The sequence below is a fragment of the Salvelinus fontinalis genome, chromosome 10 (assembly GCF_029448725.1).
Source record: "Salvelinus fontinalis isolate EN_2023a chromosome 10, ASM2944872v1, whole genome shotgun sequence".
Classification (NCBI taxonomy): Eukaryota; Metazoa; Chordata; class Actinopteri; order Salmoniformes; family Salmonidae; genus Salvelinus; species Salvelinus fontinalis.
Genome location: NC_074674.1, coordinates 8028608 through 8047413, shown reverse-complemented (window position 1 = coordinate 8047413; position 18806 = coordinate 8028608). Strand labels below are relative to the sequence as shown.

Below are 18806 nucleotides of genomic sequence, written 5' to 3'. Positions count from 1 at the left end.
TGTCGACGATTCCAAGATGCATTGTGATCTGATTGTGATCAGATGTTTCTGACCACCTCCAAAAGTAGTCAGGAACGCATTGTGTCTGGATATCAAGCAAGTGTAAATAGATCTGGATGGTCAAACAATTTAAATCATCATTTATACCGTCCTCTTACATCATTGATAGGTAGTACCATTGATTTATGTCAACAGTAATTTTCTTAAAATACATAAATTCATATTATTTTGAAAGAATATCTGTCAAATAAATTGCAAACTACTTTTACACAGACAGCCCAGTTCTGATATTTTTTTCCACTAATTGGTCTTTTGCCCAATCACATCAGATCTTTTTCAGAACTGATCTGATTGGTCAAAATACCAATTAGTCAAAAAAATATCTGAATTGGTCTGGCTGTGTTAACACAGCTATTTTAATAGAACATGTAGACTTGGCAAACTTTGATTAGATAGTAATTGAATCATATTTATCAGATCACTAAACTCACATGTTAGTGCAACGTGTAAATGCGGCTTAAAACAGGTACAGTATAATGGTTAATTTATCTATAGCGCTGTCAGATGCAGCTCACTGCTGCCACACAGTGGCCAAGTTAATTTACATTTTAGTCATTTAGCAGACGCTCTTATCCGGAGCGACTTACAGTAGAGTGCATACATTTTATTACATTTTTTTTTTTTTTTTTTTTTTACATACTGAGACAAGGATATCCCTACCGGCCAATCCCTCCCTAACCCCTAACCCGGACGATGCTATGCCAATTGTGCGTCGCCCCATGGACCTCCCGGTTGCGGCCGGCTGCGACAGAGCCTGGGCGTGAACCCAGAGACTCTGGTGGCGCAGCTAGCACTGCGATGCAGTGCCCTAGACCACTGCGCCACCCAGGAGACAAGAAAGGTATACACGTAAAACATGACTATTGGGAAGTGGTCTATTCATTCACTAGAAAAACAGAACTTTTTTTTGTTTCTATATATAAAAAAAGATTTTATTGCATAACCACAGGTTGATTATGTTTATACAGACTACATATCTTTATTTGTATGTTACCATCATTAATATTGCTGTTTTTCTTTCTCTGTAGATTTCTCTCTGTGCAATCCATAAACACATTTTTTTGACATTTATATAATCTCAAACAATGGAGGCTGGTGGGAGGAGCTGTAGGAGGGTGGACTCATTGTAATGGCTTGAATGGAATAAATGTAACGGTATCAAACATATGCAAACCAAATGTTTGACTCTGTTCCATTTATTCCATTCCAGACATTAAAATGAGCCTGTCCTTCTATAGCTCCTCCCACCAGCCTCCACTGATCGCAAAACCACAGGTCTCCAAACCACCAGTGCTGGTTATAGACGCTCTCTCTTAGCCCAAGTACATCCCCTTTACCAGGTTGGAAAAGACATGACAGAAACATTTACAATATTAAAAACATGACTAATATAGATACACATTACGATTAGATGCTGGTGTCACGGACCATAATGGCTTATAACAATAATAGACTACTATACCAATTGGCCAGAATGTTCCTTTGCAATCACATATAAATATATTTAGATATCTGAGACAGCGAGATGATTTTCAGTGTGAAGAACTACACTACATGGCCAAAAAATATCTATACATTATAGTAGCCTAAACATGTGGTATTGAGAGTGAAAACATTTCAACAATGAAAAGACCTCTGCAAACGAATATACTTTGACTTGAACACGTTACTGTGTGAAGAACAGTATGTACTTCAGAGTGGCAGTACTGATCAGCTCCATCCTGTCCATAGATCAGCCTCTCCTCCTCCTCAGAGATGTTTGATACACGTGGCCCCAGGCCTCAGTGAGTCATGCAGTCCTATGACAAGCAGTGCAAAAGAGATGAAACAGCTCGGTGGTGATTATGGCCACGTGACCTTGTATTTGCATATTTATGACCAAATTTCCCCCTCTGCATTCTGATTTGATTAATAGCTGGAATAAATAGAGAATTCAGTATAAATCTGAAAGTAAAATGTGACAGTAGTTCATACACACAGTACACACATTTAAAATCAAGGCCATAGGAAAGGTTGAATTGATTTGGACCTTCATCCTTTAAAAGGAAAGGAATACTAAAATAGCAGCTACATGCATATTGATGTAGAAGTAATGGAATATATATTTTAGTATAAATATTTGATCTGTCCAGGTCTGAGCGTGTAGTTCATCATAACAGGTTGCTTCTCTTCCTCTGCCCTCGCTCGTTCACTCCCCTAGTCCGTCTCACAGATCTAAAACATCTGACTGGTATTCAGTCTAGGATCAGCACCACCTCCCTGTCTATATCATCTTAATGATTATGATTTAAAAGGGAAAACTGATCCTCGATCAGTCTTCATACTCTGAGATGCTTTGGGAATATGGGCTCTGGTACAGTAGGTGTCAAGAAAACAAGCCTTCAGATTGGATTGGTGCTGGACTTTCCACCATGTTGCTTTCATCCATCCAGTCAGATTGGATAGGAGGTGGACTTTCCACCATGTTGCTTTCATCCATCCATCCAGTCAGATTGAATAGGAGGTGGACTTTCCACCATGTTGCTTTCATCCATCCATCCAGTCAGATTGGATAGGAGGTGGACTTTCCACCATGTTGCTTTCATCCATCCATCCAGTCAGATTGGATAGGAGGTGGACTTTCCACCATGTTGCTTTCATCCATCCAGTCAGATTGAATAGGAGGTGGACTTTCCACCATGTTGCTTTCATCCATCCAGTCAGATCTGTGAAGGCGAGTGAACGTGGGATGAGGGGAGAAAACAACAACTTTCTGGAATGAAAAGCAATCTTACATGGCCTGGTCAAAGACATTTCAGACCACAACCTTATTATTCATGGACCTAGAAGGCCAGGTGGTTCATGTTCCAAGCCTTTGGGGACAGTTGATCATACACAGAACACCGCCCTATGGACACGTAGAGTGACACGACATACGGTAAATACTGTACATACATACAGTGCCTTTAAATATCCACAGAGTCACATGCAGTGCATACAGACAGACATAGAGACAGACAGACAGTCGACTATACTGTAGGGACATTGGGAGTGGGTGAATGTCAGGTGTAGAATGATGCCTATGTGACTTCAGACTATGGAAGTCAGCTGAGCTAAAGCCTAGGGGTTTGTTCTGGGAGCTAACACGAGTTTGTCCTCAAGTCGCCAACCATCTCTGTTACAGTGTAAAAATACATTGGTATAATGTCCCCAGGTGAGTGACTATAAAATGTAAATATAAGATAGTAGAATAATAATAAAAAAGAACAGATTAACACATTTAGATACAGTTTATAACATTAAACAGCAGGAGCGCCAGTCAGGTAATGTTGCCCTCCTGAAGTAAACCCAGAACCAAAAGTTCAGTTCAAAATTAGGAATGGCTCAAAGCACCTGATGCATGTTCAATACATTGCTTTTGATTAGACAATTGATCTTTTAAATAGGAGGTAAAAAACAAACATTTATTTTAAAGGGGTGGTTAGAAAATCATTCTTAAAGGGGTGGCCTTCTCTGATACAGAAATGAAAGGAATCCCTTTATGCCCACAAAATATAAAAGATTGCTTTGTATCATGTCCAGTCTGTTCATCAAATTCCTCCTAGTGTCTTTGATTTGATTTGTCTTTTTTCCACTGAAAATGACATTTTCCATGTGCGTCCTTCAGTACTTGCACTCTCTTGTCTGTTTACTGTTCATGATATAAATCAAAACAAACGTCATTAAAATAACAGATAGTTGTCCTTCACAGAGGTGTTTGGGTTCTGGCTGGTCTGTCTTTCTGTTTTTGCTGCAGAGAGAGAAATTGAGGTCAAATAACTGTAAGGCCCACTCCCCAGGCTCACAGTGTGATTGGCTTACTCCATGCCGTTCCGCAGCATCTGATTGGCCGCGATGAGCATGACACTGATGATGAAGGCCATGGCAAAGGCGCAGATCAGGCTCTTCCTCACGCATGTCTGTCTGTTCTTCTTCTTAGGATGGACTGAATAAGAGAAGAGATGAGAGGAGAGAAGAGGAGGAGGGGAAGAGGAGAAAAATAGAAGTACAACTTATTTAGTCACTTATTACATCAAATTATGATAATTTCATATTATGCCTCCCCTCCCATTCCCCATGCTGGTAACATCACAAACTGGTCAAATAAACTTTCTGCGCTGAGTTCCCTCAGAGAAAACATAACTGAAAACCAAAGACTAAAGAGGACGAAGTCTGCTCTCCTCTTTCCTTTTCCAGAGACTTTTTCTTTGGGAGAAAAGAGTCATGTAACTGAAGACATGAACAATAGGTTCCCTTTGTCTATGTTTGTTAACATCACAAACATCACCAATAACCCAGACACCAGCCTGGAGCAGCCCAGACACCAGCCTGGAGCAGCCCAGAAACCAGCCTGGAGCAGCCCAGACACCAGCCTGGAGCAGCCCAGACACCAGCCTGGAGCAGCCCAGACATCAGCCTGGAGCAGCCCAGACACCAGCCTGGAGCAGCCCAGACACCAGCCTGGAGCAGCCCAGACATCAGCCTGGAGCAGACCAGACACCAGCCTGGAGCAGCCCAGACACACACAGATGTGTCTAATGGAGTAGGACGGACGGAATTCCCACAGGGTCGGAGAAAGAGAAGGAAGAAGAAAGGGTAGGAGGATAGAGACGTGAGAGGAAGGGAGAGAGAGAGATAGGAAGGATGGAGGGTGAGGGCAGAAGGAGAGGAAGGGAGAGAGAGAGATAGGAAGGCTGGAGGGAGAGGGCAGAAGGAGAGGTAGGGAGAGAGAGAGATAGGAAGCATTGAAGGAGTTGGCAGAAGGAGAGGAAGGGAGAGAGAGAGAGATATAGGAAGGATTGAGGGAGAGGGCAGAAGGAGAGGAAGGGAGAGAGAGAGATTTGAGGGAGAGGGCAGAAGGAGAGGAAGGGAGAGAGAGAGATAGGAAGGATTGAGGGAGAGGGCAGAAGGAGAGGAAGGGAGAGAGAGAGATAGAAAGGATTGAGGGAGAGGGCAGAAGGAGAGGAAGATAACCTTTGTTTTCTTCTCTCTCTCCCTTCCCCTCTTCACTCCACTCCTGTTTCTCTTCCATTATCTTCTCTCCCAGACCCTCCTTTTCTCTCCTTCGCTCATTTACTGGAATCTCTTCATCTCGCTCTCTACATTTACATTTTAGTCATTTATCCTATCCAGAGTGACAAGACGAACTACAGTTAAGTTCCTTGTTCAAGGGCACATCGGCAGATTTTTCACCTAGTTGGATCAGGGATTCGAACCAGCAACCTTTCGGTTACTGGCCCTACACTCTTAATCCGCTAGGCTCTCTCTCTCTCGCTCTCTCTCTCTCTCTCTCTCTCTCTCTCCTTCAATTGTTTTCCTCAAACTTTGTCTGGCCGTGGCAGACTAGAGCAGTCTTTCTCTCCTTCCTTCCTTCATTATCTCTCACTCTCCTCATTTCCTCTTCTTTCTCTCTGAGAGTTACCTATCTAATAGAACACAGAGGGTTTTCTTTAATGGAAGGCTAACTAATGCAAATTTGGTGAGTGTGGTGTACCGCAAGGCAGCTGACTAGGGCCATTATTGTTTTCTGTTTTTACTAATGACCTTCCATTGACCTTGAATAAAGCCTGTGTGTCAGTTGGTCCTGAACAGAGCAGCACTTATTGCACTTAGATGTACACGGAGGGCGAATGTCAGTAACTTCGTAAACATTAACTTCTTATGGCTGCAAGCCCGAAGTTACTGTTGGCACAATATGACAGCCACTTCAACAGCCACTTCAAGTGCAGGGCACGAAATTCAAAATATATTTTTTAGAAATATTTCACTTTCACACATTAACAAGTCCAATACAGCGTTTAAAAGATAAACATCTTGTGAATCCAGCCAACGTGTCCGATTTTTAAAATGTTTTACAGCGAAAACAACACGTATATTTATGTTAGCTCACCACCAAATACAAAAAAGGACAGACATTTTTCACAGCACAGGTAGCATGCACAAAACCAACCTAACTAACCAAGAACCAACCAAACTAACCAAGAAACAACTTCATCAGATGACAGTCTTATAACATATTATTCAATAAATCTATGTTTTGTTCGAAAAATGTGCATATTTGAGCTATAAATCAGTTTTACATTGCAGCTACCATCCCAGCTACCGTCAGAAATGGCACTGAAGCAGCCAGAGTAATTACAGACACCACCGTCAAATACCTAAATACTCATCATAAAACATTTCTGAAAAATACATGGTCTAACCACGGTGGTGGCTCAGGCTCAGGGCGACGTCCCCACCCCACCATAGTCAATCCCAGCTTACGTCTCCCCCTCAGAATGACCACCCTCTTACTCCACCCACCCAATTTAAGGGGCAACACCAAGATAAAGGACAGCTCCGGGACAAGGTAGCTCAGGACAGAAAGGTAGCTCAGAACAGAGGGATAGCTCAGGATAGAGAGGTAGCTCAGGATAGAGCGGTAGCTCAGGATAGAGGGGCAGCTCCGGACTGAAGGGCAGCTCCGGACTGAAGGGCAGCTCTGGACTGAGGGGCAGTTCTGGATAAATAACAGCTCCGGGCTGAGGGGCTGCTCATGGCTGGCTGGCGACTCTGGACGCTCATGGCTGGCTGACGGCTCTGGACGCTCATGGCTCGCTGACGGCTCTAGACGCTCATGGCTGGCTGACGGCTCTGGACGCTCATGGCTGGCTGACGGCTCTGGACGCTCATGGCTGGCTGACGGCACTGGACGCTCATGGCTCGCTGGCGGCTCTGGCAGATCCTGTCTGGTTGGCGGCTCTGGCAGATCCTGTCTGGTTGGCGGCTCTGGCAGATCCTGTCTGGTTGGCGGCTCTGGCAGATCCTGTCTGGTTGGCGGCTCTGGCAGATCCTGTCTGGTTGGCGGCTCTGGCAGATCCTGTCTGGTTGGCGGCTCTGGCAGATCCTGACTGACGAATGGCTCTAGCGGCTCCTGACTGACTAACGGCTCTGACGGCTCGGGACAGACGGGCGGCTCTAATGGCTTGGGACAGACGGATGGCTCAGACGGCACTGGGCAGACGGATGGCTCAGATGGCGCTGGGGAGACGGATGGCTCAGATGGCGCTGGGGAGACGGATGGCTCAGATGGCACTGGGCAGAAGGATGGCTCAGATGGCACTGGGCAGACGGATGGCTCAGATGGCGCTGGGGAGACGGATGGCTCCGATGGCGCTGGGGAGACGGATGGCTCAGATGGCGCTGGGGAGACGGATGGCTCAGATGGCGCTGGGGAGACGGATGGCTCTGGCCGGATGAGGCGCACTGTAGGCCTGGTGCGTGGGGCCGGAACTGGAGGCACCGGGCTAAGGACACGCACCTTCAGGCTAGTGCGGGGAGCAGGGACAGGGCACACTGACCTCTCGAAGCGCACTATAGGCCTGGTGCGTGGTACCGGCACTGGTGGTACCGGGCTAAGGGCACGCACCTCAGGGCGAGTGCGGGGAGAAGGAACAGTGCGTACAGGGCTCTGGAGACGCACAGGTGGCTTAGTGCGTGGTGCCGGAACTGGAGGCACTGGGCTGGAGACACGCACCATAGGGAGAGTGCGTGGAGGAGGAACAGGGCACTGGAAACGCACTGGAAGACTGGTGCGTGGTGTAGGCACTGTTGGTACTGGGCTGGGGCGCGGAGGTGGCGCCGGAAATACCGGACCGTGCAGGCGTAGTGGCTCCCTTGAGCCTGCCCAACCTTACCTGGTTGTATGCTCCCCGTCGCCTGACCAGTGCGGGGAGGTGGAATAACCCGCAGAGGGCTATGTAGGCGAACCGGGGACACCATGCGTAAGGCTGGTGCCATGGCTTCATGACATCCGGCTCAATACTCAATCTAGCCCTACCAGTGCGGGGAGGTGGAATAACCCGCACCGGGCTATGAACACGTACAGGAGACACCGTGCGTGCGCTCCACTGTGTAACACGGTGTCTGCCCATACTCCCGCTCTCCACGGTTAGCCTGAGAAGTGGGCGCAGGTCTCCTACCTGCCCTTGGCCCACTACCTCTTAGCCCCCTCCCAAGAAATGTTTGGGGTTTCTTCTCGGGCTTCCTTGCTAGCTGCGTACCTTCATATCTGCGGTTTTGAGCTTGATTCTCCGGCTTCCAGCCACGTCTCTTTGCTGCCTCCTCATACCACTGCTCCTGGGCTCTCGCTGCCTCCATCTACTCACGAGCGCAGCGATATTCCCCAATGTGAGCCCAGTGTCCTTTTCCCTCCAATACTTCATCCCATGTCCAGGATTCCTGTTTCGTGGACCACAGTTCGTGGTCCCGCTGCTTGGTTCTGGTTTGGTGGGTGGTTCTGTAACGGCGTTCCTCCTCCTCTTCATCCGAAGAGGAGGAACAGGGATTGAACCAAAATGCAGCTTCTTGATATGACATGATTTATTAAATTAAAGACGAAAAAACACGAAAACACTTTAACAAACTACAAAACAACAAACGACGTAGACGCACCTGAACATAAGAACTTACATGACACGAAGAACGCATGAAACAGGAACAGACTACATAAACCAAACAAACGAACAAACAAACCGAAAACAGTCCCGTGTGGTACATAGACACAGACACAGGAGACAACCACCCACAAACAAACAGTGTGAAAACACCTACCTTAATATGGCTCTCAATCAGAGGAAATGAAAACCACCTGCATCTAATTGAGAGCCATATCAGATCACCCTTAACAAACATAGAAACACACAACATAGACTACCCACCCAAACTCACGCCCTGACCGTCAAACACATACAAAATAACAGAAAACCGGTCAGGAACGTGACAATATTTAGAGCTGAAATCAGTGGTTATACATTGTGCTAACGTAGCATCTTTTTCCCACAACGTCCGGATATTTTTCTGGCACTCACATATTCTTACCAAATAACTATTCATGAACATAACAAAAAAATACATGTTGTATAGGAAATGATAGATACACTAGTTCTTAATGCAATCGCCGTGTTAGAATTCAAAAAATAACTTCATTACGATATGCAGTTTACGTTATGGCGAGAGCGTGCCCAAAACCTGGCCGCAAACTACTAGTACAACATGTTCGACAGATATATGAAATAACATCATAAAATGAGTCCTACTTTTGAGGATCTTTCATCAGAATGTTGTACAAGGGGTCCTTTGTCGGGAACAATCGTTGTTTGGATTTAGAATGTCCTCTTCTCCAGTCAATTAGCACAGAAAGCTAGCAAAGTAGCGCAAAGCTCTCCTTCCTGAACAAAGGCACACAACGCAACACGCCTAACGTCCCGAATAAATTTCAATAATCCAATAAAACTATATTGAAAAAACATACTTTACGATGATATTGTCACATGAATCAAATAAAATCAAAGCCGGAGATATTAGTCGTCCATAACGACAGCTTATCAGAAGGCAAATCCAGGTCCCTTCACTCGCTCTCCAGAAAACAGGAAACTGGTGACACGTCATACAAAGAGCTTTTGTTCGACCCCAGATCAAGTTATTCACTCCATTTCTTCTCTCACTGCCTATCGACATCTAGTGGAATACGTATGAAGTGCATGTATTCTAATAAATATCAAGGACCTTTATAGGCAGGCCCTAGAAGAGAGCATCGATTTCAGATTTTCCACTTCCTGTCAGGAAGTTTGCTGCAAAATCAGTTCTGTTTTACTCACAGATATAATTCAAATGGTTTTAGAAACTAGAGAGTGTTTTCTATCCAATAGTAATAATAATATGCATATTGTACGAGCAAGAATTGAGTACGAGGCCGTTTGAAATGGGCACCTTTTATCCGGCTACTCAATACTGCCCCTGGAGCCCAAACAGGTTAACATGCATGTCAATCTCTCCTGGCTCAAAGTTGAGGAGAGATTGACGTGTATCACTATTGGTCTTTGTGTTGAGGTGTTGATGTGTTGAAGGTACAGAACTGTCTGTTCAAACAGTTGGCACACAGTTTGGACACTGATCTGTACAACACATGACATGTAATCAGAGGCCTCTTCACAGTCCCCAGGTCCAGAAAAGAGGCTGAGAAACGCACAGTAATACATAGAGCCATGACTACATGGAACTGTCTGCCACCCCAGGTAACTCAAGATAGCAATACATCCAGGTAAAAAAAACAGATAAAGAACACCTTACAACAAAACAGGGATTGTGAACAGACACAGACATTTTAATATATCTTGCATTGTAATTTGCACTGTGTTATGTATTGTATCATGTAGGTAAGAGGCCTTGAACGAATCCTTGGCTTGTGTGATCCGGAACGGCTCATAGGGCAGGAGCCATCACCTGTTTCTGAAACGTGAGGCAGAGGCAGGAGATTATGTATATTATGTAGTGTTATGTATATTACGTATATTATGTTATGTATATTACGTATATTGTGTATGTTATGTATATTATTTAGTATTATGTATATTATATGCTGTATTTTATTTGTTGTTTTGTTTCCTGTTTGGACCCCAGGAAGATTAGCGGCTAATCAGGGATCCCAATAAAATACTAAATACTGAACTGTGTCTCTCTCTAACCATTTCTTTCTCTACCATCTCTCTCTTTTAGTATTATCTCTCTCTGTGTGTCTCTCTCTCTCTCCACCTCTCAATTCAATTCAATTCAAGGGGATTTACCTCTCTCTACCCTGCTCTCTGTCGCCCCCCCCCCCCCCCCCCCACCGACTCCGTCTCTCACCTCCCTCGTACTCGGGGCAGTTCCCTGTCTCGTTGAGGCTCTCCTCTTCGTTGATGATGATGTTCTCGATGTCCTTCATTGTCAGGTGGTCTCGGAATGCGTGAAACAGAACCTGCTTCAGCTCGTCCAGGGACATCTGCTGCATGTCAAACTGCAGGGGCAAGACACACGGACGCAGGTACACACCAAGGTCAAATCATAGAAAGGTTTCTTTTCTAATTTTTGTGTGTGTTTGTGTGTGTGTGTGTGTGTGTGTTAGTGTGCGGGCGTGTGTGTGAAAGTGATTTATGACTCTGAGCGGAGCAAGTCTCATTCCAATCAAAAGTCAGTCTGAGGTCTCTGAGGTTTTCATTTCTAAATGTATTATTCATTTTACTTTTAAGAGTGTTCTACTCTGCATCTGCCCCAACCTCCCTCCCTCCCTCCCTCCCTCCCTCCCTCCCTCCCTCCCTCCCTCCCTCCCTCCCTCCCTCCCTTCCTAATACGGAGAGAGTGAGAAAAGGAGAGAGATAGAAAGAAAGATAGGGAACAGGAGAGAGAGAGAAAAAGAAAGGGATGGAGTGAGTGAGTGAGAGAAAAAAAGAGAGAGTGAAAGAGAGAAAAAGGGAAAAACAAAGAGGGAGAGAGAGAGAAAGAGATATTTTGTTCCCCTGCCACTGTGGACAGAATGACCTGAAGGAGAGGAGACTAGCAGGTATACCTGTGGAGTGAATGAGAGGAGAGTAGCAGGTATACCTGTGGAGAGGAGAGTAGCAGGTATACCTGTGGAGTGAAGGAGAGGAGAGTAGCAGGTATACCTGTGGAGAGGAGAGGAGAGTAGCAGGTATACCTGTGGAGTGAATGAGAGGAGAGTAGCAGGTATACCTGTGGAGTGAATGAGAGGAGAGTAGCAGGTATACCTGTGGAGGGATGGAGAGGAGAGTAGCAGGTATACCTGTGGAGTGAATGAGAGGAGAGTAGCAGGTATACCTGTGGAGTGAAGGAGAGGAGAGTAGCAGGTATACCTGAGGAGAGGAGAGTAGCAGGTATACCTGTGGAGTGAATGAGAGGAGAGTAGCAGGTATACCTGTGGAGTGAAGGAGAGGAGAGTAGCAGGTATACCTGTGGAGTGAAGGAGAGGAGAGTAGCAGGTATACCTGTGGAGTGAAGGAGAGGAGAGTAGCAGGTATACCTGTGGAGGGATGGAGGAGAGTAGCAGGTATACCTGTGGAGTGAAGGAGAGGAGAGTAGCAGGTATACCTGTGGAGTGAATGAGAGGAGAGTAGCTGGTATACCTGTGGAGTGAAGGAGAGGAGAGTAGCAGGTATACCTGTGGAGAGGAGAGGAGAGTAGCAGGTATACCTGTGGAGTGAATGAGAGGAGAGTAGCAGGTATACCTGTGGAGTGAAGGAGAGGAGAGTAGCAGGTATACCTGTGGAAAGGAGAGTAGCAGGTACACCTGTGGAGTGAAGAAGAGTAGAGTAGCAGGTATACCTGTGGAGTGAAGGAGAGGAGAGTAGCAGGTATACCTGTGGAGAGGAGAGGAGAGTAGCAGGTATACCTGTGGAGTGAATGAGAGGAGAGTAGCAGGTATACCTGTGGAGTGAATGAGAGGAGAGTAGCAGGTATACCTGTGGAGTGAAGGAGAGGAGAGTAGCAGGTATACCTGTGGAATGATGGAGAGGAGAGTAGCAGGTATACCTGTGGGGTGAAGGAGAGGAGAGTAGCAGGTATACCTGTGGAGTGATGGAGAGGAGACTAGCAGGTATACCTGTGGAGTGAATGAGAGGAGAATAGCAGGTATACCTGTGGAGTGAAAGAGAGGAGAGTAGCAGGTATACCTGTGGGGTGAAGGAGAGGAGAGTAGTAGGTATACCTGTGGGGTGAAGGAGAGGAGAGTAGCAGGTATACCTGTGGGGTGAAGGAGAGGAGAGTAGCAGGTATACCTGTGGAGTGAAGGAGAGGAGAGTAGCAGGTATACCTGTGGAGTGAAGGAGAGGAGAGTAGCAGGTATACCTGTGGAGGGATGGAGGAGAGTAGCAGGTATACCTGTGGAGTGAATGAGAGGAGAGTAGCAGGTATACCTGTGGAGTGAATGAGAGGAGAGTAGCTGGTATACCTGTGGAGTGAAGGAGAGGAGAGTAGCAGGTATACCTGTGGAGAGGAGAGGAGAGTAGCAGGTATACCTGTGGAGTGAATGAGAGGAGAGTAGCAGGTATACCTGTGGAGTGAATGAGAGGAGAGTAGCAGGTATACCTGTGGAGTGAAGGAGAGGAGAGTAGCAGGTATACCTGTGGAATGATGGAGAGGAGAGTAGCAGGTATACCTGTGGGGTGAGGGAGAGGAGAGTAGCAGGTATACCTGTGGAGTGATGGAGAGGAGACTAGCAGGTATACCTGTGGAGTGAATGAGAGGAGAATAGCAGGTATACCTGTGGAGTGAAAGAGAGGAGAGTAGCAGGTATACCTGTGGAATGATGGAGAGGAGAGTAGCAGGTATACCTGTGGGGTGAAGGAGAGGAGAGTAGCAGGTATACCTGTGGAGTGATGGAGAGGAAACTAGCAGGTATACCTGTGGAGTGAATGAGAGGAGAATAGCAGGTATACCTGTGGAGTGAAAGAGAGGAGAGTAGCAGGTATACCTGTGGGGTGAAGGAGAGGAGAGTAGTAGGTATACCTGTGGGGTGAAGGAGAGCAGAGTAGCAGGTATACCTGTGGGGTGAAGGAGAGGAGAGTAGCAGGTATACCTGTGGAGTGAAGGAGAGGAGAGTAGCAGGTATACCTGTGGAGTGAAGGAGAGGAGAGTAGCAGGTATACCTGTGGAGGGATGGAGGAGAGTAGCAGGTATACCTGTGGAGTGAATGAGAGGAGAGTAGCAGGTATACCTGTGGAGTGAATGAGAGGAGAGTAGCTGGTATACCTGTGGAGTGAAGGAGAGGAGAGTAGCAGGTATACCTGTGGAGAGGAGAGGAGAGTAGCAGGTATACCTGTGGAGTGAATGAGAGGAGAGTAGCAGGTATACCTGTGGAGTGAAGGAGAGGAGAGTAGCAGGTATACCTGTGGAGTGAAGGAGAGGAGAGTAGCAGGTATACCTGTGGAAAGGAGAGTAGCAGGTACACCTGTGGAGTGAAGGAGAGGAGAGTAGCAGGTATACCTGTGGAGAGGAGAGGAGAGTAGCAGGTATACCTGTGGAGTGAATGAGAGGAGAGTAGCAGGTATACCTGTGGAGTGAATGAGAGGAGAGTAGCAGGTATACCTGTGGAGTGAAGGAGAGGAGAGTAGCAGGTATACCTGTGGAATGATGGAGAGGAGAGTAGCAGGTATACCTGTGGGGTGAAGGAGAGGAGAGTAGCAGGTATACCTGTGGAGTGATGGAGAGGAGACTAGCAGGTATACCTGTGGAGTGAATGAGAGGAGAATAGCAGGTATACCTGTGGAGTGAAAGAGAGGAGAGTAGCAGGTATACCTGTGGGGTGAAGGAGAGGAGAGTAGTAGGTATACCTATGGGGTGAAGGAGAGGAGAGTAGCAGGTATACCTGTGGGGTGAAGGAGAGGAGAGTAGCAGGTATACCTGTGGAGTGAAGGAGAGGAGAGTAGCAGGTATATCTGTGGAGTGATGGAGAGGAGACTAGCAGGTATACCTGTGGAGTGAAGGAGAGGAGAGTAGCAGGTATACCTGTGGAGTGAATGAGAGGAGAGTAGCAGGTATACCTGTGGAGGGATCGAGAGGAGAGTAGCAGGTATACCTGTGGGGTGAAGGAGAGGAGAGTAGCAGGTATACCTGTGGAGTGAAGGAGAGGAGAGTAGCAGGTATACCTGTGGAGTGAAGGAGAGGAGAGTAGCAGGTATACCTGTGGAGAGGAGAGGAGAGTAGCAGGTATACCTGTGGAGAGGAGAGTAGCAGGTATACCTGTGGAGTGAAGGAGAGGAGAGTAGCAGGTATACCTGTGGAGTGATGGAGAGGAGAGTAGCAGGTATACCTGTGGAGTGAATGAGAGGAGAGTAGCAGGTATACCTGTGGAGTGATGGAGAGGAGAGTAGCAGGTATACCTGTGGAGTGATGGAGAGGAGAATAGCAGGTATACCTGTGGAGTGAAGGAGAGGCGAGTAGCAGGTATACCTGTGGAGTGAAGAAGAGGAGAGTAGCAGGTATACCTGTGGAGTGAAGGAGAGGAGAGTAGCAGGTATATCTGTGGAGTGATGGAGAGGAGAGTAGCAGGTATACCTGTGGAGTGATGGAGAGGAGACTAGCAGGTATATCTGTGGAGTGAATGAGAGGAGAGTAGCAAGTATACCTGTGGAGTGAATGAGAGGAGAGTAGCAGGTATACCTGTGGAGTGAAGGAGAGGAGACTAGCAGGTATACCTGTGGAGTGATGGAGAGGAGAGTAGCAGGTATACCTAGGTGTCTCTCTACCCAGGTGCCTCTACCCAGGTGCCTCTCTACCCAGGTGCCTCTCTCCCCAGGTGTCTCTCTACCCAGGTGTCTCTCTATCCAGGTGCCTCTACCCAGGTGCCTCTCTACCCAGGTGCCTCTCTCCCCAGGTGTCTCTCTACCCAGGTGTCTCTCTACCCAGGTGTCTCTCTATCCAGGTGCCTCTACCCAGGTGCCTCTCTACCCAGGTGCCTCTCTCCCCAGGTGTCTCTCTACCCAGGTGTCTCTCTATCCAGGTGCCTCTACCCAGGTGCCTCTCTACCCAGGTGCCTCTCTCCCCAGGTGTCTCTCTACCCAGGTGTCTCTCTATCCAGGTGCCTCTACCCAGGTGTCTCTCTCCCCAGGTGCCTCTCTACCTAGGTGTCTCTCTACCCAGGTGTCTCTCTATCCAGGTGTCTCTCTATCCAGGTGTCTCTCTACCCAGGTGTCTCTCTACCCAGGTGTCTCTCTATCCAGGTGTCTCTCTACCCAGGTGTCTCTCTACCCAGGTGTCTCTCTATCCAGGTGCCTCTACCCAGGTGCCTCTCTACCCAGGTGTCTTACTCCCCATGTGTCTCTCTACCCAGGTGTCTCTCTCCCCAGGTGCCTCTCTCCCCAGGTGTCTCTCTACCCAGGTGTCTCTCTACCCAGGTGCCTCTCTATCCAGGTGCCTCTACCCAGGTGCCTCTCTACCCAGGTGCCTCTCTACCTAGGTGTCTCTCTATCCAGGTGCCTCTACCCAGGTGCCTCTCTTCCCAGGTGCCTCTCTACCTAGGTGTCTCTCTACCCAGGTGTCTCTCTCCCCAGGTGTCTCTCTACCCAGGTGTCTCTCTACCCAGGTTCCTCACTCCCCAGGTGTCTCTCTACCCAGGTGCCTCTCTACCCAGGTCTCTCTCTCCCCAGGTGTCACTCTACCCAGGTGCCTCTAAACCCAGGTGTCTCTCTACCCAGGCGTCTCTCTATCCAGGTGCCTCTCTACCCAGGTGCCTCTCTCCCCAGGTGTCTCTCTACCCAGGTGTCTCTCTATCCAGGTGCCTCTACCCAGGTGTCTCTCTCCCCAGGTGCCTCTCTACCTAGGTGCCTCTCTACCTAGGTGTCTCTCTACCCAGGTGTCTCTCTACCCAGGTGTCTCTCTACCCAGGTGTCTCTCTACCCAGGTGCCTCTCTCCCCAGGTGTCTCTCTACCCAGGTGTCTCTCTACCCAGGTGTCTCTCTATCCAGGTGCCTCTACCCAGGTGTCTCTCTACCCAGGTGTCTCTCTACCCAGGTGTCTCTCTCCCCAGGTGTCTCTACCCAGGTGTCTCTCTACCCAGGTGTCTCTACCCAGGTGCCTCTCTACCCAGGTGCCTCTCTCCCCAGGTGTCTCTCTACCCAGGTGTCTCTCTATCCAGGTGCCTCTACCCAAGTGTCTCTCTCCCCAGGTGCCTCTCTACCTAGGTGTCTCTCTACCCAGGTGTCTCTCTACCCAGGTGTCTCTCTATCCAGGTGTCTCTCTACCCAGGTGTCTCTCTACCCAGGTGTCTCTCTATCCAGGTGTCTCTCTACCCAGGTGTCTCTCTATCCAGGTGCCTCTACCCAGGTGTCTCTCTACCCAGGTGTCTCTCTATCCAGGTGCCTCTACCCAGGTGTCTCTCTCCCCAGGTGTCTCTCTCCCCAGGTGTCTCTCTCCCCAGGTGTCTCTCTACCCAGGTGTCTCTCTCCCCAGGTGTCTCTACCCAGGTGTCTCTCTCCCCAGGTGTCTCTCTCCCCAGGTGTCTCTCTCCCCAGGTCTCTCTCTACCCAGGTCTCTCTCTACCCAGGTGTCTCTCTCTACCCAGGTGCCTCTACCCTGGTGTCTCTCTCCCCAGGTGTCTCTCTACCAGGTGTCTCTCTCCCCAGGTGTCTCTCTACCCAGGTGCCTCTCTACCCAGGTGTCTCTCTACCCAGGTGCCGCTCTCCCCAGGTGTCTCTCTAACCAGGTGCCTCTCTACCCAGGTGTCTTACTCCCCATGTGTTTCTCTACCCAGGTGTCTCTCTCCCCAGGTGTCTCTCTACCCAGGTGCTTCTCTCCCCAGGTGTCTCTCTCCCCAGGTGCCTCTACCCAGGTGCCTCTCTACCCAGGTGCCTCTCTACCCAGGTGCCTCTCTACCTAGGTGTCTCTCTACCCAGGTGCCTCTACCCAGGTGCCTCTCTTCCCAGGTGCCTCTCTTCCCAGGTGCCTCTCTACCTAGGTGTCTCTCTACCCAGGTGTCTCTCTCCCCAGGTGTCTCTCTACCCAGGTGTCTCTCTACCCAGGTGCCTCTCTCCCCAGGTGTCTCTCTACCCAGGTGTCTCTCTACCCAGGTGCCTCTCTACCCAGGTGTCACTCTACCCAGGTGTCTCTCTACCCAGGTGTCTCTCTACCCAGGTGCCTCTCTACCCAGGTGCCTCTCTCCCCAGGTGCCTCTCTCCCCAGGTGCCTCTCTCCCCAGGTGTCTCTCTACCCAGGTTTCTCTCTATCCAGGTGTCTCTCTACCCAGGTGTCTCTCTATCCAGGTGCCTCTACCCAGGTGCCTCTCTACCCAGGTGCCTCTCTACCTAGGTGTCTCTCTACCCAGGTGTCTCTCTATCCAGGTGTCTCTCTATCCAGGTGCCTCTCTACCCAGGTGCCTCTCTACCCAGGTGCCTCTCTACCCAGGTGTCACTCTACCCAGGCGCCTCTCTACCCAGGTGTCTCTCTACCCAGGTGTCTCTCTACCCAGGTGCCTCTACCCAGGTGTCTCTCTCCCCAGGTGCCTCTCTACCCAGGTGTCTCTCTACCCAGGTGTCTCTCTACCCAGGTTTCTCTCTATCCAGGTGTCTCTCTACCCAGGTGTCTCTCTATCCAGGTGCCTCTACCCAGGTGCCTCTCTACCCAGGTGCCTCTCTACCTAGGTGTCTCTCTACCCAGGTGTCTCTCTATCCAGGTGCCTCTACCCAGGTGCCTCTCTTCCCAGGTGCCTCTCTACCTAGGTTCTCTCTACCCAGGTGTCTCTCTCCCCAGGTGTCTCTCTACCCAGGTGTCTCTCTACCCAGGTACCTCTCTCCCCAGGTGTCTCTCTCCCCAGGTGTCTCTCTACCCAGGTGTCTCTCTCCCCAGGTGTCTCTCTCCCCAGGTGTCTCTCTACCCAGGTGTCTCTCTACCCAGGTGCATCTCTACCCAGGTACCTCTCTCCCCAGGTGTCTCTCTACCCAGGTGCCTCTCTACCCAGGTCTCTCTCTCCCCAGGTGTCACTCTACCCAGGTGCCTCTCTACCCAGGTGTCTCTCTACCCAGGTGTCTCTCTATCCAGGTGCCTCTACCCAGGTGCCTCTCTACCCAGGTGTCTCTCTACCCAGGTGTCTCTCTACCCAGGTGTCTCTCTACCCAGGTGCCTCTCTCCCCAGGTGTCTCTCTACCCAGGTGTCTCTCTATCCAGGTGCCTCTACCCAGGTGCCTCTCTACCCAGGTGTCTCTCTCCCCAGGTGTCTCTCTACCCAGGTGTCTCTCTATCCAGGTGCCTCTACCCAGGTGTCTCTCTCCCCAGGTGCCTCTCTACCTAGGTGTCTCTCTACCCAGGTGTCTCTCTACCCAGGTGTCTCTCTATCCCGGTGTCTCTCTACCCAGGTGTCTCTCTACCCAGGTGTCTCTCTATCCAGGTGTCTCTCTACCCAGGTGTCTCTCTACCCAGGTGTC

The 18806-nt window shown here is 49.0% G+C and overlaps 1 protein-coding gene across 2 annotated transcripts in view; it reads right to left on the bottom strand.

The window, feature by feature from the left end:
* Positions 1–1014: 1014 nt before the first annotated feature.
* Positions 1015–18806, bottom strand: part of caln2 (calneuron 2) — a 67736-nt gene continuing 49944 nt past the window's right edge. For both annotated transcript variants that reach the window (XM_055935616.1, XM_055935615.1), the window contains exons 5-6: positions 10744–10894; positions 1015–4024 (exon numbers count right to left, since the gene is read on the bottom strand). In XM_055935616.1, coding sequence (XP_055791591.1) covers positions 3897–4024; positions 10744–10894 — 279 coding nt within the window. In that variant the 3' untranslated portion in view covers positions 1015–3896. The remainder of the gene's footprint in view (positions 4025–10743; positions 10895–18806) is intronic.